Below are 26094 nucleotides of genomic sequence, written 5' to 3'. Positions count from 1 at the left end.
CCTAATATTTGCCAACATAAATTTACTTATTTTTTCCCCCAAATTTACATTAAAAAAATTTGGAAAATCCATTTTCATGAATGAATTTATTTGCCTAAATTAATTCAAAAGTTTCGGTGTCTAAAAAATATTATTACACTTAATTTTCGATGAAAACGTCAATATTTTATTTCAAAAATACCCTTAAACTTCAAACAAAAAATACCCTTAAACTTCAAACAAAAAATACCCTTACATCGAGTACTATGTTTAAAAAATACCCTTTTGTTATCGTAAATATATAGACAAAAAAAAAAAAAAAAAAAACCCTTTTGTTATCGTAAATATATAGACAAAAACCATCTTTCGACACCTCTCATAGATTATCCCAAACTTCTTAATGTTACTTTTGAAAGTTCATGAGTGTTTTTGAAACGTTGGTAAGAATATTTTTGAACTTTTGAAAAAATTTTAAGGTTAAAACTCGAGGGTATTTGGTTTAAAAGTTAAGGAGTATTTTTCAAACCCTTTTAAACGTTTAAGGGTATTATTGGAACTTTAAAATACATTACTATTATATTTACTAATTAGAGTAAAATTAAAATTGAAAAAGTTTAATTTTAAAATTTTTGGAAGATACTAAATTTAAACTTTTTAAAATGATTTTTTTTACTTAAATAGAATAGTAAAAAAAAAAAAAAAAAAAAAAAAAAAAAAAAAAAAAAAAAAAAAAAAAAAAAAAAAAAAAAAAANTTTTATTTTATTTGTTGTTTAATACATTATTTATAAGGCAAGGACAAAAGCGTAATTTGACATGTGTATGACGTCAGCAAAGGAGTAAATAGAGATTTACATGGAAGGATGATATGGTGTGTGTTTGAAGGTTTAAAGTTAAAACAAAATACCATTTTATAAAAGTTGAATGTGCAACTTGTCAATCATGAGCAGCAGACCTTCTGATATACCAACTTCTTCTTTAATTTAACAACAACAACAACTAAGTTAAAGTTAAAAGTTAACGTTAATCCAGTGATGCACCACAATATTCCACAAGCACCAGCGTTCGTTGAGCTGGAGCTGACTGAAACACCAATCGCAATCCACTCCTTAGCTTGTACGTCAACGTCCACTGCATGCCCATCTCCGACTCCCTCATTTGCCGGACAACCGAGGCCTACACGACATATGGACAACATGATGACAACAAAACAAAACAGACCCAGAAATGGCAACACGACCAAACATGGCAACACAACCAAACATGGAAACAGCACCTGAATGCGCTTTCCAAGCTGGACTTCAACAACTGTGCCGAATGAGAGTGAGCTAAAAGGATCATTGGTGGTCGGGAAGGAGACTACACTTGGGAATTGAGGAGCATACACTAATCTCCACCTAGCCTCACCAAATTCACCTTTTCCTTCTATTCTTGGCATTAGTTTCTCCAGCGTAGTAGCTGCAAGCTTGTTCAATGCTAATTGCCCGTTGCTCTCCAATATTGATTCCGCTAACTGGTTCTCGAACGCCTGGGTAGCCTGAGGTAAGTGTAGTTAACGATCAATTCTTGATTTGTTAATTGTTACGTATCGCTGTTTGTCTCATGGTTTTAAAATGTGTTTGTTAGGGAGAGGTTTCTACACCCTTGTATAAGGAATGATTCGTTCTCCTCTCCTATTGATGTGGGATCTCACAATCCACCCCCTGCCCGAAACCGGACACTGTACCATTTGTAACAGCCCAAGCTCATTGCTAATAGATATTGTCTACTTTTGCATGTTACGTATCACCATCAGCCTCATGGTTTTAAAACATGTCTGTCAGGGAGAGGTTTTCACACCCTTATAAGGAATACTTCGTTCCTCTCTCCAACCGATATGATATCTCACAATCCACCCCCCTTGGAGGCCCAACGTCTTCTCTCGCACACTGCTTGGAACCTAACTCTAATACCATTTGTAACAGCCAAAGCCTACCACTAACAGATATTATCCGCTTTGGCCCATTACGTATCGCCGTCAGCCTCACGGTTTTAAAACGCATGTGCTAGGGAGAGGTTTCCACACCCTTATAAGGAATGTTTCGTTCTCCTCTTCAACCGATGTGGGACCTCACATTACACCCTCCCGACGAAAGAACAACTAAAATTAGTCACAACTATTATTTCCAAGAAGTGCCAATCACGTACAATCACTACATATTATCGTCATACGAGCAGTCGAAGCTAGCATCCAAAACTATGAATTTCCACCATTCATCCTAATATTGTTCGAACATTTAGCAAGCAATGCTCATCATTCAGACAATTACCTCGGTGGGCGAGAGAGCACCTCGTTCCACAGAACGGGTTGACATCACCACCAAGTTATCTTGCCATTTGCTAGCGCGACTTTGTATTATAATCTGCCACTCGGAGCCTACTAAAGCCAAATCCAGCATTGGATCAAGCCCATTCTCAGGCTCGAATGCTGCTATATTTCGATGTTCCCGTTTCAGTCTTACCTGCATAGTTAAGGCTAATATCAGCTTCGTTTGTTTAGAAACAGAACCAGTATAGGAAAGATTTGATAACAAAGACTAACCTGGGTTGCAAGAAGATTTACGTCACCATTATCGAAAGTTAAAATTCCTTTTGGTTGAATACGTTTAGAATGAGCACACCCATTTAGCTCAAGCTCTCCGCTAACAGCGAAGTTGAGAATCAAAGGATAAAGAATTCTTAATTCTGGTCCGAGAACAAGCTTCAAATCACTAAGGCAGACATCGACACGAGGTTTAATGTTTACATTTCTGGACGCCTTCTCGGTCTCAGCTGATTTATCTGATGCGAAAAAACAATAATAATTAAAAAGACAGAATGTTATTTATATTTCCACTAATTATATTCACAAGTTTGTATACATGGCTTTTGTAAATTATCATACAACGTCCTGAAATTAACAGATCAGACTACTTGAAATTCCTACGGAGAAGAATTTGTACTAAAATAGAACTTCATGCTACATTCACTAATGTTGGCCTTGAAAGCTTGACCAAAGGACTGAAGATCAATGCTAACAGAATTTCCTTTTTTAAGGCTAACAACTTTTCTTTATATATAGAATATCAATACAATTAGTGTAACAGTCCAAGGCCCCTAGTAGATATTGTCTTCTTTGAGATTTCCGTTCGGGCTCCCCTCAAGATTTTTAAAAGGCTGCTAAGAGGGAGAGGTTTTAAAACCCTGCTAGGAGGGAGAGGTTTCTACACCCTTAAAAAGAATGCTTCGTTCACGAGGTTTAATGCTTCGTTCACGAGGTTTCTACACCCTTAAAAAGAATGCTTCGTTCACGAGGTTTCTACACCCTTAAAAAGAATGCTTCGTTCACCTCCTCAGCCAATCCACCCATTTTCGAGGCCTAGCGTCTCACTAGCACTCATTCCCTTTTCCAATTGATATGGGACCCCCCAGTCCACTCCCCTTCGGGGCCTAGCGTCCTAGATGGCACACCGCCTCGTGTCCACCCCCTTCTGGGTTCAGCCTCTTCGATGGCACATCGTCCGATGTCTAGCTCTGGTACCATTTGTAACGGTCCAAGCCAACCGCTAGCCGATATTGTCCTCTTTGGACTTTTCCTCAAGGTTTTTAGAACTCATCTACTAGAGAAAGGTTTCCACACCCTTATAAAGAATGTTTCGCTCTCCTCCCCAGCCGATGTGGGATCTCACAATTAGGACTCTGGGATCTCACAATTAGGACTCTGGGATCTCACAATTAGGACTCTGGGATCTCACAATTAGGACTCTGGGATCTCACAATTAGGACTCTGGGATCTCACAATTAGGACTCTGGGATCTCACAATTAGGACTCTGGGATCTCACAATTAGGACTCTGGGATCTCACAATTAGGACTCTGGGATCTCACAATTAGGACTCTGGGATCTCACAATTAGGACTCTGGGATCTCACAATTAGGACTCTGGGATCTCACAATTAGGACTCTGGGATCTCACAATTAGGACTCTGGGATCTCACAATTAGGACTCGGGTTGGTCCAAGCTCCTTTTGCTGTCCAAAGTGGGTCCAAAGTGGATTCAAATTGGTCCAAGCTTTTTATCTCCTTAAAAAAATAACTAGAAATGTTTTATTTAGAAAACTTCAAAGTAATGCAAGTTCGCCAGATAAAATTGTAGATGAAAAGTAAACAACCTTAGCAGCGGAATCATAAAATCTATGCAAGAAATAGTCGATTACCACTTAACTCTAAGCAATAACATCCGGTAACAACTATAACAAAAATTAGTGAAGGGTTATGGAAATATCAACACAATGAATTTGCACACTTAAAGCCATATTCTTATGAAGAACTGAAAGGTAAAGACAATATCAGATCATGATAGATAGTTTTATCCTTGAAGATAGATAAAAATATATTAAAATAAACTAATGGTCTTCAAAAGTGACAGAGGAGACAGTTGCATGAAATTTTTTACGTTGGAAGTCAGTCAGTCCACTAAATCTACATTCATATGTATCCCTAATTCTCATACAAGAGTGTCAGAGCAGGAAAACTATGATTGCTTGTGAAATTCGTACGTAATGAGAAGCCACGAATATGAAAATATGAAGATCACCTCGAGGTTGATGGAATCTAGTTTTCAACGCTGTAGATTCTGGACTGAAAAACTGGTCTGGTAGGACTTTATTAGATGAAGCAGCTCCACTGCCCTTATCATGTGGTAGATATGCTTCTCCACGACTCAATTGAATATTTCCAGATATATTTGGTTGCAATATTGACCCAGTAATTTGCATTTGAGAGTCAACTTGGCCACTGCAATTTTAAAGATATAGATAAGTATTTTAATTTAATGGAGCAACAGAAGTAGAGCAAAAAAATTAACTGAAGAAAGCTTGTTTTCGTTTTCTTATTAAGATGAATGGAAGTAGAAAAGAAATTTCCAAAAGGAAAATGTAACGGTCCAAGCCCACCACTAGCAAATATTGTCTTCTTTGGGCTTTCCCTTTCGGGCTTCCCCTCAAGGTTTTTAAAATGCGTCTGCTAGGGAGAGGTGTCCACATCCTTATAAATGTTTCGTTCTCCTCCCCAACCGATGTGGGATCTCACAATCCACCTCTTCGGGGAACAATGTCCTTGCTGGCACACCGCCTCGTGTCCACCCCTTCGGGGGGCCCAAAGCCCTTGCTGGCACACCGCCCGATGTTTGGCTCTAATATCATTTGTAACGGCCCAAACCCACCAAGCTTCCACAACCTTTTCGTATATCGTAGAGTACTTAAAAGTCATAAGTTAGATAAGGAACCTGAATACATTCTTTGCGCGTACTTCCAGAGCTTCACATTTTAAATCAATCTTGTCGCTAAGGGATGCTTCACTGGATCTAAGGGGCAGATTCCCTTTCACAGTCAACTTTCCTTTTCTGCTTACACGACATTCCAAGGAATCGATGCACAGCCTATTTGATCTAACATGAATCATGCCACCGGAGTTTACGAGTGGTTTAGGGAGCACGGGCGAAGATACTGAAGCCCTGTGGAAAGTTGCAGATCCATCGAATACAGGTTCCTCAATGGTGCCGCTTACCTATTTATTTAGAGCATATGTAATTGAAACACAGACTAAAAGAAATCACATTATATATACCCATGATGAAATTTGGAGTGTAGTCACCTTAAGTAAGATGTCAGCATTTCCATGAAGCCAGTTGACATGAGGAGACAAAGCTGTTAGTAACAGCATGCCTCCATCTTTAATATCAGCATCAAACCTAACTTCTCCTACGTCCAAAAGGTTCGAGTTTAATCCTTTAAGGCCTTCTGTCAATTGAGTAGTCCAGTCTTCTTCATTTTTCTCTCTGGAATTTTTTCTGTCATTGAACTTGTCCATAACCCTTTCCTTCCCCCAACAATGGATCAAAGTTGCCCTACTTGAATCTGTTTCCAATTCTTCTACCTCTGCCATGCTATTTTGGACAAACATCACAGGAATGCTTCCTTGAACGTGTACATGGCCATTTTGGAAAATTGGTTCAAATTTTGCATTGAACAAAAAACGGCTGCTTGAGGTAAGGGAAGCAACAGCTTCAGCTCGACCAAGATCAACGCCACCAATGGCACCATCAAGGAGCCTTACTAGCACATCACATTCTGGTTTTGCAAGATTACCTCTGAGATCTCCCTCCATGTACAGTATACCTCTAATCGGAGCTACAAGTTGCCTCAATGAGTGAACAAGATCTTTTGCTGAAGATTCAATTACCTGAACCACAGTAGGAACTAGACCGACAGGACAATTTAGAACAGCAAAGTGAAGACTAGATAAAGGGCCAAACAAAGTTCCATCTGCATGAATTGTGGCATTATCCTTCTGGATAAAACAATTTTCAAGCCGCAAACCATCATTATTGCTGTATGCACCAACTGCCAAAACACGCTGCATTTTGTTGGTTCCCCATTCCCAGTCCTCCCCACGAATGTCAAATTCTGCCTGACAACAAAACCAAGGAATGAAAGTCATTCTTAAAAGCCAATCAACCAAGCAATAAATCAACATAAATAATTGTTGGCAGCAATGATATGCATTTCTATTATTAATCTAAAAGAAGGCATGCAGTCTCCACAATGAAACACCCTCCCTTTATAAGGGTGTGGAAACCAATCCCTAGCAGACGCGTTTTAAAAATCTTGAGGGCAAGCTCGAAAGGGAAAGCCCAAAGAGGACAATATCTACCATCGGTGGGCTTGGACCGTTACAAAGTCAGGATAAGGTTCAGACAGTAACATACTTCTAGTTCATCAGAGTAACATTTAAAGGCACATAATTCAAAGTACCATTGCTAGTAATTAGACACAAAAAGGAAAAGGAAACATTTCTTCAACTTTTTATGGCCTAAAAATTATAACTCAAGATCTACCATTGTATCCCCATTGCCTCCACCACTCGCATCAAGAGAACCACGCAAGCGGCCTCTGAGTTCAGATAAACCTGGAAGAGGCAAATCTTCCAGAACAATTTCCTCTGATAGAATACACTGCCTCCGTATCACCTGGAAAAGTAAGATAAATACAAAACATGATGGAGTTTTGATGTATATCCTACGTGCAGCTCAAAACAAGATCATTGACCAAGAAAAGAAACAAAGGCGTTTCTGTGAAGATACAGACTAAGGAGTGATAAATGCAAGTCAGAAACAGTTTTAAAAAAATGTTGCAGCTTTTGATCATTCTATAAAAAGTACCTCGATCAGATCTTGAACACTTTCAGTGGATAATCCAACAGCTTGCAAACTTTTAATAAAAAGATCCTGCATTCTATTACAAAATTAGAAATTTATCAAGTAACAATAACACACATACAAAATACCCAAAAATTATAAATTCCATCATTTTCTACTTTCTTGCAACGTAAGCTTTTACTCTTTTACTCTATCAACTTTACTTTATATCGGTCTATATACATATCTCTTGTTATTTTGGACTCTATTCATCTCTTGCAATTCTATTTAATCGAGAAATAAGTTTGATTTTCCATCTTTTTCATATAATAGTAAGACATCCTTCGGATAATTCAAATCGAAGCAGTTGGAACTCAGACTTGGACTTGGTTGTTAGTAAAGAAATCCATAAGAGCCTTGAGATCACTGTTTGACTCAATTTAATGTTTTTCTTTTCCCCTTAATAAAAACAAACACTTTATTAATAACCACAAAAAAATAAAAGAGTTCCTCTGCAAGGAATAAGATCAAACAGAGAAGGATGCGTCCATAGCATGGTTTTCTTCATTGCTCGCTAGTGATCAACGGGCAAGGTTCTAAAACCTTTTTGGGGTTTTTTGGTCCTTCCCCAGGAGTGGGGACGAAGCCTTAATTCTGCCAATTGATGGAGAGACCAAAAAAATGGGAAAAGCAATCTCATAACTTCACAGAAATTACAACTAAGAGGTGCTAAGGTCTTCCTCCCATCCTTACGTATAATGCACCAATTAAGAAATAGCACATACAAAGATTTCTTTGTACTTCAATAGAATATCCTTCTATGGCGCTGGAAGCAAACGAAATAGAATGTTCTTATGGCCATTTCCATAAAAAAGCTAGAAGTCAATTTGACAAAAAATGACATTACTTTTCCCCATTTTTGGAACCTTACAAGATCACACCATAAAAAAAGGCATGCTTTAATGCTGAGCTATGGTTGAAGTTTTAAGCAGATATAAGTTTCTTGACCACATTTTAGAAGGTAACGTGAGTTACGAGAAATCAATCTCGTTGCAGTAAAAAGAAGATAACCTTGGATCTTGAATGAGCTGAAGGGTCTATACATCGAGAAAGAAGTCGGACCAATGGAAGCATCTCAGCAACTTCAGCCCTGGGAACTTCCAGTCTCATCCTCCATCTTCCCATGGAAGAAATGACACTGCTAAGATGCAAAGCCATTGCCTTTTTCAAAAAATTACTACTTTCCTTACCAGTAACATTTCGATCAGGGCTTCCAAGTAGCACACATTCACCTTGAAGCTCATATCGAGTGTTGCTTTGCTCTAGAATAGTTTTCTCGAGGGTGATCTAAACATGCATATAGATGAGGCACATCATTAGATATTTAATTTCAGATACAAAGTATAAAAGCTAAAATGCATGAATAAAATAATGAAGAAATCGAAATACCAAAGTAAAGGGCCCAAAAAGAATGGACATATGATCAACGAGCAATTAGGGTTGTTTGGTTAAAATTTTACAAAGAATTAGGATGCTCGGAAACCAAATAAGTAGGCATAAGATGTCTGAGAATGAGTGATACATGTCTTTGCTTTTATTTTATTTGGGAAAAAAAAATCATAAAATATCCTTGTAGGTATTTGTGGATAAGACGATCCTCATCTATAATTTATCATATGCCTCCTCCATAAAAAACATGATCGAGATAGTTAAAACCTTCGAAAGATTCTTAGAACAAAATATCAATCTCCAAATTATGGGTATTAATATTAGCACAAAGATTATCAAAGACCTTACCAACAAATACGATTGTAAAAAGGGTGAATGGTCGAATATGTACTTAGGATTACCCTTAAATGGAGACAATTATCCTACTACGTTTGGAATACCATTACTGAAATAGTAGAAAGAAGGCTATTAACACGGTCATCATGTTATACTTCTAAAGGCAGAAGGTTCACCCTAATACAAGCCACATTGTCTAACCTTCCACTTACTACATGTCTCTGTTCTACGAATATTGAAAGATTATTCGGAACTATACATGGAAAGATGTCAACACCTTGTCCAATGGAATATCATAAACCTCCCAGCATACAAGGGAGGACTTGGTCTATTTTCGATATAGGAGAAGAACAAAGCTCTCCTTGCCAAATGGGTATGGATATATAAGCACAATGAAGACAGCTTGTGGGGAAAACTTATAAGGGCCAAATATTCTCCTACATCATATACAAATCGATCCCCTCCAACTTCTGCAAAGGGGCCATGGAAGTATATAAAAAAATACCAAAACCTCATCACTAGCCGAATTCTCCATAAGGCGGGTGATCGAGAGTGCACATCTTTCTGGACCAACCCCTGGATTGGAAACTCCAAACTAGCCTTGTGGTATCCACTTCTATATAGACTCTCTCGTAGCAAAACAACCACGATCAAAGAAACATGGAATGATGTCAACAATTTCTAGGACCTTAAACTTGGTAGGAACCTAAAGGATAACGAAGCTACGGAATGGGCCGAATTAAGCTTCGACCTTACCTCATTTATATTGTCTAAAGATGCAGACTCATTGACATGACTTCCTAGAGCTGACGGGATCTTCTCTATAAAATCTTTGATGTGGACATAGGAGAAAAAGTAGAAGCAATATGCTCCACGCTACCAAAGACAATATGGAAAGGAAATCAACCATAAAAAGTGAAATTCTTCCTTTGGGAAAAAGCACATAAAGCTATTAGGACAAGTGAAAATCTATAAAAAAGAATTCCCTGCACGACTCTTTTTCCAAGTTGGTGTGCACTATGCAAGAAGGACAATGAATCACAAAACCACTTATTTATGCAATGCATTTATGCTCAATTTTTAAAAAGGATTCTTAATACCTTCGGATGATATCTCACTTTTCCCTAGGAGGTAAAGGATCTATTGGACATGGTCTTAACATGCCACCCTTTAAAAAATGAAAAACCCTAGTTATGGAAAAATCTCATTATAGCTGTCTTTTGGACTCTATAAAAAGAAAGAAATCAAAGAGTATTTACGGAGAAGACTCAAACTTACACAAAGCCTTTGACAATATTATTTATCAAACTATATTTTGGTGTAAATTGTCTAATACATTTATTTCCTATAGACATACCTCCCTTATGGTAAATTAGGAACGTTTTTTGTAAATATCATGGACAATAAATCTCGTTTGTAAATTTCAATCATCAATGGAATTGCCACTTATCAAGTGAAAAAATACAATTGAACTCTTTAAAATTAATCTTTCAATTTTAATTGTCTTTATTAGTTACTTGTTCATATTAAATTAAAATAATTTTATCAATTTAATTTAAATTGAGTGGGAGGTTCTTCAACATTCCCGATTAATTAAGAAAACAAACAAACCATCCCACATTCTCACCCACATTCTCCTCTTTCCCTTGTATGATTCTTGGGCCATTAAACTTTGACTGAAAGACAATAGGAGTATAGTGAGATAATCTTATATAAGGGAGAACTTCAATGTTGTCTAGCAGAATTGTCAACATTTTTATATGTCGCCACAACTTGGTAGGGGTAAAACATGTGCACTGTGATAATAGATAATTTTAACCTCCATGGCAATAAAACAACAGCTATATTTGATATATTTTATCATCCACATATAACAGAGAAGAGTTTGAACTCAATTGGAGATAACAAGAGCAGGTTATGCTTATTAAAAACAAAAATTAATGGAATGGTAAAGACAAGTATATAAATGCTTAGGACTTACCACGTCTCCACTCCATCTAGCAGCTATATCAAAAGCTTCACCCACCACGCCACTGAATTTTGGGCCAAGTACTGATAAAACCCCATGACCTCTTTTTTTCTGAAGATCAAGTTCAATTTCTGCCTGAAAGAAAACAAGTCATTGTTGAGTACAAGGTTCAAGTATAAACAGTAACTGGCTGTCAACAAACATTGGATGGAAGAAGAGGAAAAAGAAGAAAACACAACAGAAAGAGTGGGAAAACAATCAACTTCCATTTAAGACAAGTTTTAAAACTTCAATAAAATACGATCACCATGTCGGAAAATCAAATGGCTATGGTAGAAAATAGACAAATTCTAGATGACTCTCTAATTGCGATGAATAGATGATTGGTTTGGGTCTCGCAAGAAAGGGGTGGTTCTTAAACTAGACTTGGAAAAAGCTATTGATAAGGCAGATTGAGAATTTCTGGATGTTACTTTTTCTGCCAAAGGTTTTGGTTCAGCTTGGAAGGAGTGAATTTGTAGTTGTATCTCTAGTTTCAGCTATTCGATCATTGCTAATGGGAAGCCTGGAGGTAAAAACATTCCCTCTTGAAGCATTCAGCAAGGCAATCCGCTATTGCCATTTCTTATCATTTTGGTCTCCGATTGCCTAAGTCAGTTGATATCTCATAGTGCACGTTTGGGTCAAATTACCTCTCATCCTGTGGGTGATTCTAGTATGTGTTTAACTCACTTGTAATACCCTTTACGGGGTGATTTGGAAAGAGGTTTATCCAAAAACGATTAAATTTTTTTATCTGGGAACTTAGCCTTGCTACAACCAATAGTGGACAAACTACAACGGCGTATGCCTCAACTTTACATATCTCCATCTTGTTATGTTACGTGTTCTTTTGATTCTGAACACCCTGGTTATCTTTTTGGACATTGCTCCTGTGCTACACGGTACTGGAATATGATCCTTTCTGCATTTGGATGCTCACTAGCTTTGCCTAATAACATGTATGATTTTTTGGAATCCATTTCGTGGGTCATCATTTCCACGGAGTAACAAAAAACTTGTGTCAGCTATAGAGTTTTTATGTGGCGTCTTTTGGGCGAATGAAATGAAAGATTATTCAGGGATTCATTCTCTACCTTTGATAATTTTATGAATTTAACTCTCGTTCAGCTATGTATTGGTGTAAATGTAAACACCCTCAATCTACCATTGCTAACATTATATGTACAAGAGTGCACTGATGTAGAACTAAGAAAAATTCATAGTTCGGAACAAACTATTTAAAGGCCACAAACCAGCCAACAAAGCAAGACTAACCCAAGAGTTCCTAAATAAATTGACCAATTTGGTCAAAGGGGCCAAATAAGAAGAGACTTGGGTGAACTAAGGAAACCAACGATTATAAGAATGCAAGATCCAGCAAGAATCAAAGAAAATACAAGAAACTCAAAGAAAAGATCTTAAGACATAAAAGACTCCCCACATCATGCACCCTTCGCAAAATTGAATCGAGAGCAAGACTGATTGCCTTACCCTTTGTATTTCTCCCCTAAGTGAAGCCAGCTCCAGGTCATCAAGTGGCAAATGACGTAGCTATGACCAACAGACAAAGAATAAGGAGATCATAATCAGCTTATCACGTTCTTAGGGTATCAACTGTATGCAGTGTGGTAGCTAGTCACACAAAGTACAAAAGATCTTTTCTTTGAAAAATCAAAGCAACATGTATACCTCCAAATGTGCAGATCGAAAAGGTTGGTAACATGCATTGACTCTTAATTGCCCTCTCTGGAGATTAAAAGAGAACAACTTCGACTTACTAGAATTATCAGAGCTAGGTTTCAATGACCCCACAATTTCTACTGAAAGACTTTCATCAGGCCGACCTGTTGCATCCAACTGGAACAACAGAGAGAAGATAGAGCACAAAAATAAGAAACCACTGATAAATAGATTTAATAAGAGCAAGATTGGATGTCAATTCTTTAAATTCATATAGTAAATTGACAAATATTTTAACTCCAAAAATCTATACCAGGTCTATACATTTAGAGGTCATAAAACAATATCACTCTAATGAACGTATGAATGCAAACAGGAAGCAAACAGTCTGTTATGATGTCTCTCTTGGCAAAAAAAAAAGTACTAAGAACATCTCATGAAACTAACGAAAAAAGTCCTTTGTGCAAAGATATCAAAGAAGAATGAGGCCTTCTTGGCAAAAAATAGTACTGAGAACATCTTCTGATCCAAGAGAACTACGGTTTCACATTTCTTCTAGAAAGTATGAATAACTTATGGAAGTGTGGACTTCAAGATTAAGATTGCGTGAGAACTCTGGATGCATTAAGTGGTCAATTGCTAAGAGGAGGCACTTGATCTAAGTGCATTAGAGAGTAATCTCAATAATCTCCTCAGAATTTGAGTAATCTCAAGAAAGATTTCCACTCTGGAAGAGAAAGTAATGGAAATCCAACGGATCCCCCTTCTTTAACCTTTGGAATACAGGTTTAATTATGAGTGTAAAAAATAAAAATAAACAAATAATCATATTTATAAAGATTTAACGTTTTAACAAAAATGTTTAGGTACAATTGGCATCTAAAAAGGTGTTAACACGTGGGCACGTTGCCTTGAAGACCAAGCATGGCAGAAGGATTACAAAAGAGGTGCTCAAGCATGAGTCATAGGTCATCTTGATGTGCAGCGTGTAGGGAGCAGAGGAAAGTGTTGGGCATGAGTTTTGTTAATTGTACCCTTGGCAAGAATTGGTGGACCTCTTTGATGCAGCCATTTTTAGATCTATCGGGATTTTGATAGAGATGCACACGAGAACATATGCCAGTTGTTTTCTGGTCATAGAATTAGAGAGAGAGCAACACTTCGGATGAATGCAGCGTAGGCATTGTGCTGGGGATTATAGTTGGAGAGGAACTATCAACAAGTTAATGGAGTGTAGTTTATAGGGCTGTCTTTTGTGTACAACTTTTCACTAAATAAACTTAAAGTCCGTTTTCTTTCCATTGAAGATTCAAAAACTTCAAGCTCTGGGATATTTCACATGCTGCCCAACCTAATCACACATCACTTCTAACCAGAGACACAAGCCAATTAAAGCTTAAATATAAACCAAAGAGATCGTATTTGAAAACTTAATGAGATACCTTATGCAGGGAACTATATGCAAAGAACTGCAAATAAATTCATATGTCAATTTCAAAATTAAAACAATTTTTTTCTAGAAGAGATATTTTAGATAGAACCTTGATTGACTCACGAGTCATGCTCAATAACCCAACAAGCTTAGGTGCCAGAATCAACTGATCCAGCTTAAGACCAGAAATTGAGACCTCGCCAGCAAGACTATTTATATTCTCATCATCAATTATCTGCACCTGCTGCTTACGCTTCTCAATGCTAAAATCTTGACTAGAGCTACCAGTCGAAGGACTCAGAACTTTCCCCACAAACTTAACCCTTCCAGATGCTCTTAGATGCGTAGGCCTTGGAGATTCAAAAATAGAGTCAAAGCTCAAGAACTCAAAACCACGCATATGTAAATCCAACTCCACTCCATCAATAGTACATGACGGAGTCTTCTTTGCATCAAACGCTTCATCACCTAGCATATTCTCGTCAGCATATGATGTTTGCACTTTTGAATACAGTTCAAAAGCAACAGAGGAAGAGTTAATAATAATATAATCATTGGAAATATCGATATCTCCTCGAGCATCTCTGAATGATCCTTCAGCTAGTGGTGCAGTCCAGTTAATGTTAACCCTCCTGCAGAAACAAAGAGAGGGAAAGATGTAACCAGCCCAAATAATGATGAAATTCCAGGAGATTCTAAAAGGCATAATCATGAAATAATGCTGATAGATCCAAAGAGGAAGACAGACAGTTTTCGTTAACAATTGAAAAGAAAAGCATGCAGTATTACGGTCTCAAGAGGGATCCAGAAACTTTGGTTTCCCCGTTTAAAATCCCCAATTTGAGTGGCATCAGGTCAAAATAGCCAGGCATATATCGATGCAAGATTTTATCAAATGATACATTTCCTGAAAATTTTAGATCCATTGCTGTATCATCCAGCTCACCCTGAAAAGAAATAAATTTGACATCGGAATAGGACATTAATAAACTTCCAGCTAAAGAGAAAAATAATAAAACCTTAAGACCTAAAGATACGAATATGAAAAATAATTCCTCAAACCTATATTTTAAGACAGTCGTTCAGAAGTACCCGACAGTCATATTTACTTTTCAGTGAACCTACTACAAAATTTGACTACATCTCTTTGGGGTATAACAGTGATGTTTGAGAATTATTATTCACTGGGAGTTATTCTAGAATCTTCATGTGATAAAGAGAGATATAATCTGCGATTATAGGGTACGGTGTCTCCTAAGGACTCAGGGACACGGTAATACAACCTATAGAATAGACCTTGTTCAAGAAAGGTTGTTATAGGGCGCAGTGTCATCAATGAGAAAGTTGCTATGATGTACTGTGGATACGCTCAAGGCTAAAACGGCCAAACGAAGGCATATCCTATCGCCAAAGGTGGAAGGAATACTTTGACAAATATTTCCTTTGGAGCATCTCTCTATTTTTCCCTCCTTTAACATCGGCCAAAACCTTGGGGAAAACCGTAAAAGGATTTTATATGGGAGGATGTTGTCTCTGAACAGAGAAGGCACTTTGTGAGCTGTAAATGGGAAACTCTTACTCGGTCCTTCAATGGCCATGGAATATAATCTTTAAGATTCAGAAACATCGCTTTACTTATCAAGTGGCTATGAAAAAAATTTATGATGAAGAAGTCATTTGGAGGAGGGTGATCAGCTGTAAATATGGGCTTCAAGTTAATGGTTGACCAAGAACCCAAAAGGCTAAGGTTGCTGCCCCTGGCCCCAGCGACTTTTGCACATCATTTCTAATTTTTCAACTGCAAAATGGGAAAAGTTCTATTTTTGGGAGGATGAGCGGTTAGGCTCTCACTCCTCATAGAAATACAATAGAAAATAAAAGAAGGGAAAGAAAGAAATAGAACAAATACAAATTTATAGTTTTCTGATTAATGATAACGACTGCTTGCATCCAGGAAAGAATAACAACAAAATTAGCTTAAAAGAGCCTATTTTGCACCTCTGGACATATCCATGCATTCCCTGCCCCTCGAATTTCACCACCATCTACAAGGTTGGCTCTGATTCCATACAACTCAGCAACCTACCCAAATACAATTGTAAATGATCATTAACCAAGTATGCAAAAATACAATAAAAATTGTTGACGCTTTTACCCAGAAAAACTCTAACTTGGCTAATAGCTGTCTCAAAAACATACACAGTTGTCGAAGTTGAAAGTGAAATTTGCTGAGACATTGGAAAGTGGAAAACGATCAACTGCTGTCATTGCACCAGCTTCTTTACTTTTCACAACTGCTTCAGAAGCACATGATGCAGGAAGATCCAAAATTGAATGATTCATCTTCCTGGAAAACATTCCTCTTCCTACCAAGATGGGGGAATCCAATGGGCCTTGACAGTTGAACACAGCCGTTACTGAACCAGCTAACTGTGATCAATATTATGAGAAGAATCAACAAGGAAGTCTGACATATTTCTTCACAAGATTCTTCTCTTATTTCTATTTTGTTCTAATCATGTGTGTGCGCGCCTTTAAAGGATGAGAATAGTGTGATAACCGAGGAGGGTCATGATAAGAAAGACTTTCCCTCTTAACCCATTTCATTTTCCAGGAGAAAGAGGTAGAAGAGAAATTTGACAACTGAACTTACAGGGAACGAGAAAGGTCGGGTCTTGAAAGTTTCCAACAGGGCATTTACTTCAACACAAGGAACCTGGAAAGAATATAAAAAATACAAGGTTACAAGTTGAAAGCAATATGTATATATAAACTCTAGAATACTAGTATATTATGTCGAAGGATATTCGTGTAATCTATAGTTGACCTCTTTGTAGTAAGTATCAACAGCTTGACATGTGCATAAATGTGAATATGCAATGTACTGGATATCATAAACACTTCCGCATCTCCAAACCCCAGGTAGAAGCAGCATTCCATGTGTTGTCTTGTCAATCCGTAAGCATTTTTTAATAATTTTGAATTTTAAATAAATATAACATATGATTTAATACTCTTTGAATTACTAATTTCTAACATCAAATGTGATCCCTAGATATGGATACACAATTATAGAACAAAAAACTCAGAGAACAAGTTGTTCGGCCTTACACCAAGCTAATAGGTATCCTTTATTTACTTATGATTCCTTTAGTGAAAAAAATTGCAACGACCCATTTGAGAGGGTCATTGTACTCACCACTCCTGACAAACCAAAACAAGATAGGAAACTGAACCACCCTAACTTTCCAACTAAAGACCATTTGAAAAGGCAAAAGTATAACCAACCTGTAATGACCCATGTCCAAGATTCGGAATTCGGATTTGACACTTGATGGCCCCGACATTCCCCTGTGACCATGTTACTTACTTCTTGCTTCTAAGAGTGAAAACTATCCCCACAGACCAACACAAGTCCTTCCAGCATGTTTTATCCTCACTCACATCCTTCCTAGGAAAATTTTCAAGAGGTCACCCAATATAGAATTACTCCAAGCAAAGCACACTTAAATATAAAGTTCCTATCAAAAGAAAACTGCATCTTGTTGTATAGGTAATAACTTCCAATTCTTTTAAGCTTTTCTTAGTCATCCTATTATCAAGATTGCTCTCATTCGGATGTGATCTCCCCTTCGTTACTCAGATATCACATGCCCACCAACTTCCCATTGGTTCGTCCCCAAACCACACCTTACTAGGAGAGGTACCACTCTGATACCATTTGTAACAACTCATGCCTAGGATTTGGATCTAGATTTCAAATCCGCATTAGACATTTGATGGCCCTGGCATTCTCCTACATCCCTTGCGACATAGCCACATCACACTACTTACTCCTTGCTTCTAAGAGTGAAGACTATTCTCACAGACCAACATGAGTTCTTCTAGCATATTTTATCCTCACTCACGTGCATCCTAGAAAAATTTCTAGGAGGTCACCCAACATAAAATTGCTCCAAGCAAAGCACGTTTAACTCAAGAGTTCGTATGATTGAGCCACCCAAAATGGAAGTGCACCTTGTTAGTATGACTAGTAACTTTTAATTCTTTTAAGTCTTTCTTAGACATCCTATCCTCAGTATTGCTCTCATTCGAATATGGTCTCAGTTCATTCATGTACCACTCCTTTACTTGGGTGTCACAATAATCCCCAATACAAAACACAAACAGACTTGGATAAAATAACCACATAAGTAAAAACTAATGCTAATTCTTTCACAATCTGTGGTCTAACACTAGCTACAATATGGAATACAAGAAAACTCCTAAAACTCCAACTTCTGGTATGATTGAAGCCATAGGGAGGCCAACAAATATTCTCCAAAATAATCCAATACCACACTTGTCTTCAAGAATCCTCATATACGTCTCCTTTAAAAACTCCTAAAACAGAAGCTCTTGAACTTGCTCTACAGAACCACACCTCAACCAAACCAATAACTCATCCACATTCCACAATTCAGCAAAAACAACATGGGGTTAAAAGAATCCAACCAAAATTCCTCGAGGTAAAAGATGTTAATAAGAAGATAATCAAGTCTTTCTCTGAGTTCTACATAGACACAACCCAACTGCTTGGTATTATATATGTCTAAACATATGTGCATATATTGTGAAATGAAACTCTGAGAAGACATCAAAGGGAAAAACAGAAGAAAGACTGCAACTTAGGTATCCTTCAATGACTTCGTTCTCCTCTCCAAGTTCTCTCTTTGTGGAAGTGAAGATTTTGTACTCGATGATCTTCCAATATTCATTAAAAGGTACTCAATATGAACGGTAAAATACATCTAAACAGCAAGGAATATCCATTTGATGATATATATTACAAGGCAAAACAGTTGTCTACCGTTTCCCCCAAGTACAGACATACCTCACATATCAAACGAAACTCTCCTTTCTCCGGATGAATCCCAAAGTCACCAGATGCCTCGAATGAAGTACTGCCTAACCAACCACTTGCATTCTGTACAAATATTCTCTGACCATGGAAAGATAAACTTGCCGCTATTTCCTGCATAAGTGAATGAATAACCACGATAATATAGTTCTAAATCAGCATTGGAGAATAGCTAAGGGCACAATGAGCCGGATGTTTCATCCAAGCACTAGATAGTATTTTAGTAAATTATAAAAATAAAAAATAAAAAAAACATCTACTTGAAAGCAGTGCTTCATGCTTCAACAGTAAATAAAGAAAGAAATTTGGAAAGTAGACAACGGTATTCAACACACTCAAAAGATAATAAAAGAAGCAGAGTTCAAAAATAACTACAAAAAGGGACTCCAGTCCAAAAGCATAAAACCAAATAATAATTACGAAAAGGCCTAGTCACCGACACCCACAAGGAGGTGTTAAATATAACAACCTCTCAAGCCTTCTAACCTGACTTCTCTTTATCATTCAAAATCATATTGTTTCTCTCAAGCCAAATATCCCACAACACTGCAAGGAAGCTAACCTACCACAACACAATCCCTCTTTCCCTAGGGGAGAATACAGAAGCACCTCCTACATCAACAATCGTCCGTCTCTAATGCGTGCCCTGCTAACCCTGAACAAACTCCTCTAACAGTCCCAAAGATCATTAGAGGCAAGCTAAAATGTAAAGGTAAGTTACTGCTCAACTAAAACTGTGCCCTCATTAGTCAAAGGACCACCACTTGTCAATGAACAAACTTGAGAAGAATGAGCAAAAACGAGTTCAACAAGTCTGTAGACGCTCATCCTTCTAATACATGGGTATTCACCACATAAATTGTGCGATTAGAACTATAAGTGTGTATGCCTATTCAAGTATCCTACAATCTCAAGGACTAGTCGCTGGGACAAAATTATGTCAGATATGGAGGTAATTAAACAAGTGGCTCAATTACCTATTACCTATTCCAATCAAGTAATTAGTAACTCTATTACCTATTCCAATTTATCATTCTTGATTTCTAATAAATTTGAATCATTTTAAATGTAGTACTTAGTATAAAGTATAAGGGTTGTTCTTTGAGGTAACTCTTTCACTCACACTTGCTGTCAGAACGTGACACCCATTCTTTAATCTTATAAAATATTGGATGAAATTTCATCCAGCGCCTTAGAACCCCTACCACAAAGTATCCAATTAACGTCAAAAGAACAGGAACAGTCATCTATACACGACCAGCATATTCCCCTATAAACCACAAAAAGCAGAAATATTGCAACGAACATAAATTTCTATTGGTATAGCAGAGAACTTATCCGTTTGAAATGGAGGGTATCACAGTACACTGACAATGTCAGACTTAAGGTAAAGCTTGATGGAGCACCAGAGATCTTAAAGGCCAACCCTGTCACATCAAGTTGCCCTTGAAAATTAGGAAACGTATCTCCTCTTGACATGCACAAGTGAACCTGAAAACAGACTCACAAGATTTTAAAAAAAAAATTTGATAGCAATCAACATAAAATAAATGCATTTTTATTGTATCAATTTTTGTTTAAATATTGATCAAAATTTCTATGCTTTAAATCATCGGCAGCTTAATGGCATTTTCCTTCTAAACTATTTTCGGATTATTTTTCCAGATATTTGTATGATCTGGGAAGTTTTCTTTTTTCTTACTAAGTTTTCATGTTCTTTTTCTTTTTTCCCTTTCTGAGCTTGAATTTTTCAGCATTAATTTATTTTCATTACTTTAATGAAAATGTTGATTCTTGGTAAAAAAAAAAAAGAAAAGAAGTCATTGGTAGGCTAATATATACTGTTTAATCATGATTTCAAAATTATAATAATCTTTTTAAAAAGTGTAAAAGGTTGATGTGAGAGACAAGAAGTTAGAGAAACACCTCACCAGTGGCTCTTCCTTTGGACCACGTGATTGGAATATCTAAAATTCTCTCAAAAAGCTGCACAAAGATGAAAAAGGGAACCCATGATGAGTAAACACTTCATATCATGTAGATGCAGACTTCTAAACCTCAACAATTAATATAGATAGTTATTGCTAAAGTAACATACCGGAACAAATAGGTTGGTAATTTTCAAATTTGAATGCCATTGCTGCTCAAAGGTATCAACAAAAACATCCGCAGATAACCAGCCACCATCTCCAGAGTCAATTTCTCTCCATGTCTTACAATTACCACTCAAATGAACACGCACGTTGCCATAATGATTTTGAAATTTCACATGTCCATTAACATTCTCAATCTCTCTGGAGACATGTATTTAAAATTGTAAATACGTTGCCCATATAGAGTTAGCTTTCATTTAACATCATTGAGTGCATCAATTTAACCACATTGATTTTGATTCCCAGTACAAAGCATCCTACTAATGTGTTAAAAAAAAGCTCCCTGCCAACGTTTCACTTAATATAAATGGTTTCAGTCAGTTCATTATCAAACTATTGGCAAATCTTAAAATGAAACTAGCCAAAAGAAACGGCAGCATCATCATGCATTTTTTCCTATTTTTTCCTAATACTCAGCATACAAAACTGGCTACTAGCATTCCTAATGCGGACATTGGTGGTGTCCCAACTCATCTATAACTTTTAGATCCAATAAACAATTCCCACGTGTTGATAGTCAGGTCTGACGTTTAACAAGAAAAATAAATAAATTTATTCATAGAAAATTATAGTTGTGGCTTTTTTGGTTTTTCTCCGGTATAAAGATTTTTTAAATAATAATAATAACTTTTTAGAAAAAATCACCTTTCAACTAAACTACTTTTGAGAAAGACACAATAAGGAGACTCTACCTTGGTTCTCTGTCACCATATGCAAGAAACATAAGTGTCCCGCCTCTGAAATGAACAGAATCAATCGTTACTGGAAGCATCGTCTCAGTACCTTCATTCTTCCATACATCTCCATCATCAACAACACCTCTAGCATATTGAACCAAGATAAATTTCAGCTTTTGGACGAACGTGCTTAGATGGTACAACAGCTTCTTCCCCACGTCTTTAGGAAAATAAGATAAATCTGATTTTTGGTTTAGTGCCGAGAAGGAAATTGGCCAAGTTGTTCCATTCTGATGTTCATAAATGGTTGAAGTTGGTGTTTGAAATGTATGACACATTTGATCAGATGTTCCTTCAGAAATATGATCAGATCCTATAACATCATCCTTTTTCACACTAGATTCATGGCTGCTGGAAGTAACTGAAAAGGATCTTCTGTCCTTATTGCCCAAACCTGTAATTGTTGAACTCTTATCATCTATATGGTTCAGAATATCAATATCTCCTTCTTTAATAGAATGCAATCTGGCATCTAAACTTTGGTTCCCATTCTGGACATTAGTATTCATGATGGAGGAGTCAGCATCAGTTTCATTCACACTTTTGACCAAGTAGGCATCAGGGTTCACAATATTGAAACTCCTGTGCAATTGTGAAGGCTCACCAAACTTCCCCTCGGATGCACCCTTGAAATAACCCCGAGCTGCCGATGTACTGCGCCTAAGAATTCTCATTTTGGCGGTGGAACTATTTAGATACACATCGTCTCCACTTGCCTTCCTCTTTGATTGACCTTTCATTGGCACTTTCATTACTCTAGACAAGAATTTAAGCCGCATATCAGGGTTTTTTGCATCAAAATACTTCTCTGTATTTGAATGCTTTATTTTGTATTCCACATCTGTATCCATGCAGCGATGTTTTCTCAAATGAACATTTTCGTCCGTGAGAAAAGAAGTTTTAGAGTTTTCAACATCTACCGTAGGACGTATATCCTCCTTCGAAGCACTACTATCATACGAACCTGGACTCCTGTCAGAAACAACAAATCCCATCTCAGCTGCTTCCCTAGCCGCATCATACCTATCTTTGGACCAGCGAGCAGCAGCATCTTCCCTGGCAATTCTTCTTATTTTAGTACGACTGTCAATACCTCCTTCAGAAGAAGAAGGCCTCAGCGAGGTCCCTTCAGATGGAAAGGGTAGCCCCAACCAAGTATAATCTCTCTTCTGCACAACTAGCACAATTGGATTAGACAATACCACATCAATTATTACCCTCCCTCTTCTCAGACTGGTAAAAGGTAAAACACGAATCTTCATGGTGGGAACTTCGCCGCAAGAGAATTCGTCACCATCTGGACCAACCGAACATGACTTTAGTGTGATGCTCAAGGGTGAAATACTTGTAACCTTTCCAAAATCAAGATCACGCTGAATATGGTCACTGACTGCTTTGCAAACAAAAGGAAGAAGTTTAGCTTCAACAAAACCCTTGGCTTTTGTCTGCCCATACCAAACCAGTAAGCATATACCAGATACAACTGCAACAAAAGCAGAACATCTAATCAAAAACAACCCCTCGTTCCACACAGGACGCAAGAAACTCGATAGAGTTTTTGTTAGAGCAAAAGGCTCGTTGGCACATTTCATCAAAGACTCGTATCTTGTCCCAAGCTTCATACTCAATGACTTCAAATGCTGCATACAAAAACGCGAAAATCCATCTACTCGAGCATCCCAATTGTTTTGCTTTGCACATATGTACCTCTTAGAGTCCCATTTCGACAATCGGCTTCGACGCAAATAAATAAACTTTCCATTGTTTACATAATGCAATGAGCTATGGAGCGGAGTTCCAAAAAAAGAAGAATGATGTTTCACATTCATTATCCTCCTCGTCTTACTCAAACCAAAAATGATTCATCCGTGTGGGACCAAGAAGCATGTCTAAGTCCCCTGACAATTCGAACTATCAGCAAGAACTCAGGCATAGAATAGAATCGATCATCCGCCAACTTCAACATGAACCGAGCTATTTACGTTTCATCAAACAAACAATAGCACCAAAACAAGCAACAAAAACGATTCCACCCAACATGAGAATCAGAAACCAACGTAGCTCGAAATGCTAAACTTCACATTGGACAAATAATAAAAATTAAAACTAAACAAAATAAAACAAGAAAAATCAACCAAATCAATCAGCTCAAAACGCTGTCAATTTCCAGTCGAACATATGCGCCAAACTGCATTGCTTAGAAACAAAAAAAAAACAAAAACACAGGGGAATCGGTATGAGATGAACCTGCAGCGATTGATAGAGCATTCATGAGAAAGTTGGAGAAGAAATTAATCATGGCGGGAGTTCCGAAACTTATTGGTGAAGTGTAAGCTCTTTCAGCATCGCTTTTGCCTTTGCGTGTACATAGAGAGAACTTTTACGCCACTTTGAGCCGCGAGGCTCTCTAAAGCTCACATCACAGCCCGGGAATCCATTTTTGGAGCGCTGTTGGGTATTTATAGAAAGCTTCAAAAAATTTAGCCTCTCTTATTAATTTATTGCTTTTCTTTCCTCTCTTTATAATTTATTACTTTTTTTTCCTCTATATTTTTCATATATCTAAGTTCGGGCCAAAGTCAAAGTTTGACTAAGTTCTTATGAGATTCCGAACAAAACATTGGTGTATAGACATCTCCCTAACAAACTTGTTTTAAAGTCATTACTGAAAATATTTTCCTAACATACATGTTTAAGTAGATCAAATGGCGACACAAACGGGCCAAAACGCACAATATTTGTTATCAGTAGATTTGGACGGTTACAAATAGCATCATAGCTCAAATTCCGAGCGAATCGTTCAATTTATGAGCCGACCTATTAAAATTATATTTAGATCAAATGATTCAACTAGACCATTAGACTCATTTTTTATACATTAAAAATGCCAAATTAATTTTGAAATATTTAATAAATCTTTAAATATGAATGTATGTATTTATTACGTCATAAAAAATTTAAAATTTGATTAAATATACATGTGTAAAAGAGGGAATGTTTATAAATTTATTAGATAAATTATAAAATTCGATCAACTATTAAATATATAATTTGTTAATCATTTTCTATATTTGAATGATATATTGAATACAAACCACGGCCCAAGCTAAGTTTATAATTTAGCACATAATTCAAAATTAATGGTCAAAATCAAGTAATTATTACATTGATTCAATAAAATGTCAATAATAATTAATTGAGTATAATACATCCAATCAACCATTATATCCACCAATAAACCAAGTCAAATTAACCTTCAACTACTTTTAAACATTTCCATTTTTTATTTTGGGAAATAATTTTAACATTTATTTACTGGTCTAAATCCACTGCTAAGTAAAGAATATATAGACTAAAAGATCGATTCTCACTATTACTTACCCCGTGCTATTGAAGTAAAAAAAAAAAATACTTAAGCTCCGTCTCCAAGCAAAGTTCATGGTGACACCAACCACGATAAAAAGTATTCTACTAAACATGATTTAAAAAAAAAAAAAATTTAAAAGTTCACATAAAGAGCACGAAACGTCAATTTATTGCTCGATCTTTGTCCGTCCCAACTCTCAAGCATACTATATTCCACAACATAAGTACTATCTTTGTTATACGACATTCATGGTAAACAAACCTAAAGGATTCATGTAAAGATTCAAGACATCTACCACATAAACACAACCATATACGACATTCATGGTAAACAAACCTAAAGGATTCATGTAAAGATTCAAGACATCTACCACATAAACACAACAACCAACAAGTTGAGCCAACGATAACAAATCGTTAGCGCATCTCATCCAATAATTCATAACATAAAAAGAAGATTTGAGCTTTTGAAATCGAGAAAAAACAATGCATGACAATTGTACCTACGACAAATACACAATAAGAGTTGAATTACGACCTCGACGGAGACGCTATGTAATTTTCTGCAACCTAATATAGAACTAACCTTATTCACATGAGAAGCAATGTCAAAATTTAGAAACTATTTATTTATATCCTGCAAGGCATAGTTTTCGTACCATTGGTGTGGCATTTAAAAACAAGACAGGCAGCAGCCCATGATTTTGAGCCTCTAGCTGTCCTCTCGGTTGATGCATTGTTACCTAAAAACAGTTCATTATGCTGAACAATACAAACACTTGATGAACATTATAAAGTAGCTGACTCACTAAAAAAACAACATGACTTATAACCTCCC

At 36.8% G+C, this 26094-nt stretch overlaps 1 protein-coding gene across 5 annotated transcripts; it reads right to left on the bottom strand.

Annotated features, from left to right (window-relative positions):
- Positions 1-870: 870 nt before the first annotated feature.
- On the bottom strand, positions 871-24311 carry LOC111788077. Of its 5 annotated transcripts, none has more exons than XM_023668241.1 (24): positions 24138-24311; positions 21846-23960; positions 21099-21294; positions 20927-20986; positions 20387-20491; positions 18974-19114; positions 16754-16816; positions 16300-16530; positions 16099-16182; positions 14890-15047; positions 14210-14732; positions 12678-12845; positions 12480-12539; positions 10959-11081; positions 8264-8539; positions 7217-7282; positions 6893-7024; positions 5650-6465; positions 5282-5562; positions 4592-4791; positions 2559-2797; positions 2287-2478; positions 1254-1514; positions 871-1153 (listed from the first exon to the last, which is right to left on the bottom strand). In XM_023668241.1, exons 2-24 carry the CDS (start codon positions 23717-23719, stop codon positions 1001-1003), a joined length of 6402 nt encoding a protein of 2133 aa, XP_023524009.1. In that variant the 5' UTR covers positions 23720-23960; positions 24138-24311; the 3' UTR covers positions 871-1000. The 5 variants fall into 5 exon arrangements, with proteins under 5 accessions (XP_023524009.1, XP_023524007.1, XP_023524010.1 ...); XM_023668239.1 differs by having other exon boundaries at positions 21846-23864; XM_023668242.1 differs by having other exon boundaries at positions 21846-23847.
- Positions 24312-26094: the final 1783 nt, after the last annotated feature.

The sequence above is a fragment of the Cucurbita pepo genome, chromosome LG02 (genome assembly GCF_002806865.2).
Source record: "Cucurbita pepo subsp. pepo cultivar mu-cu-16 chromosome LG02, ASM280686v2, whole genome shotgun sequence".
Lineage (NCBI taxonomy): Eukaryota > Viridiplantae > Streptophyta > Magnoliopsida > Cucurbitales > Cucurbitaceae > Cucurbita > Cucurbita pepo.
Note: the sequence above shows the minus strand (reverse complement) of the source record. Positions and strands in the feature narration are given on the sequence as shown.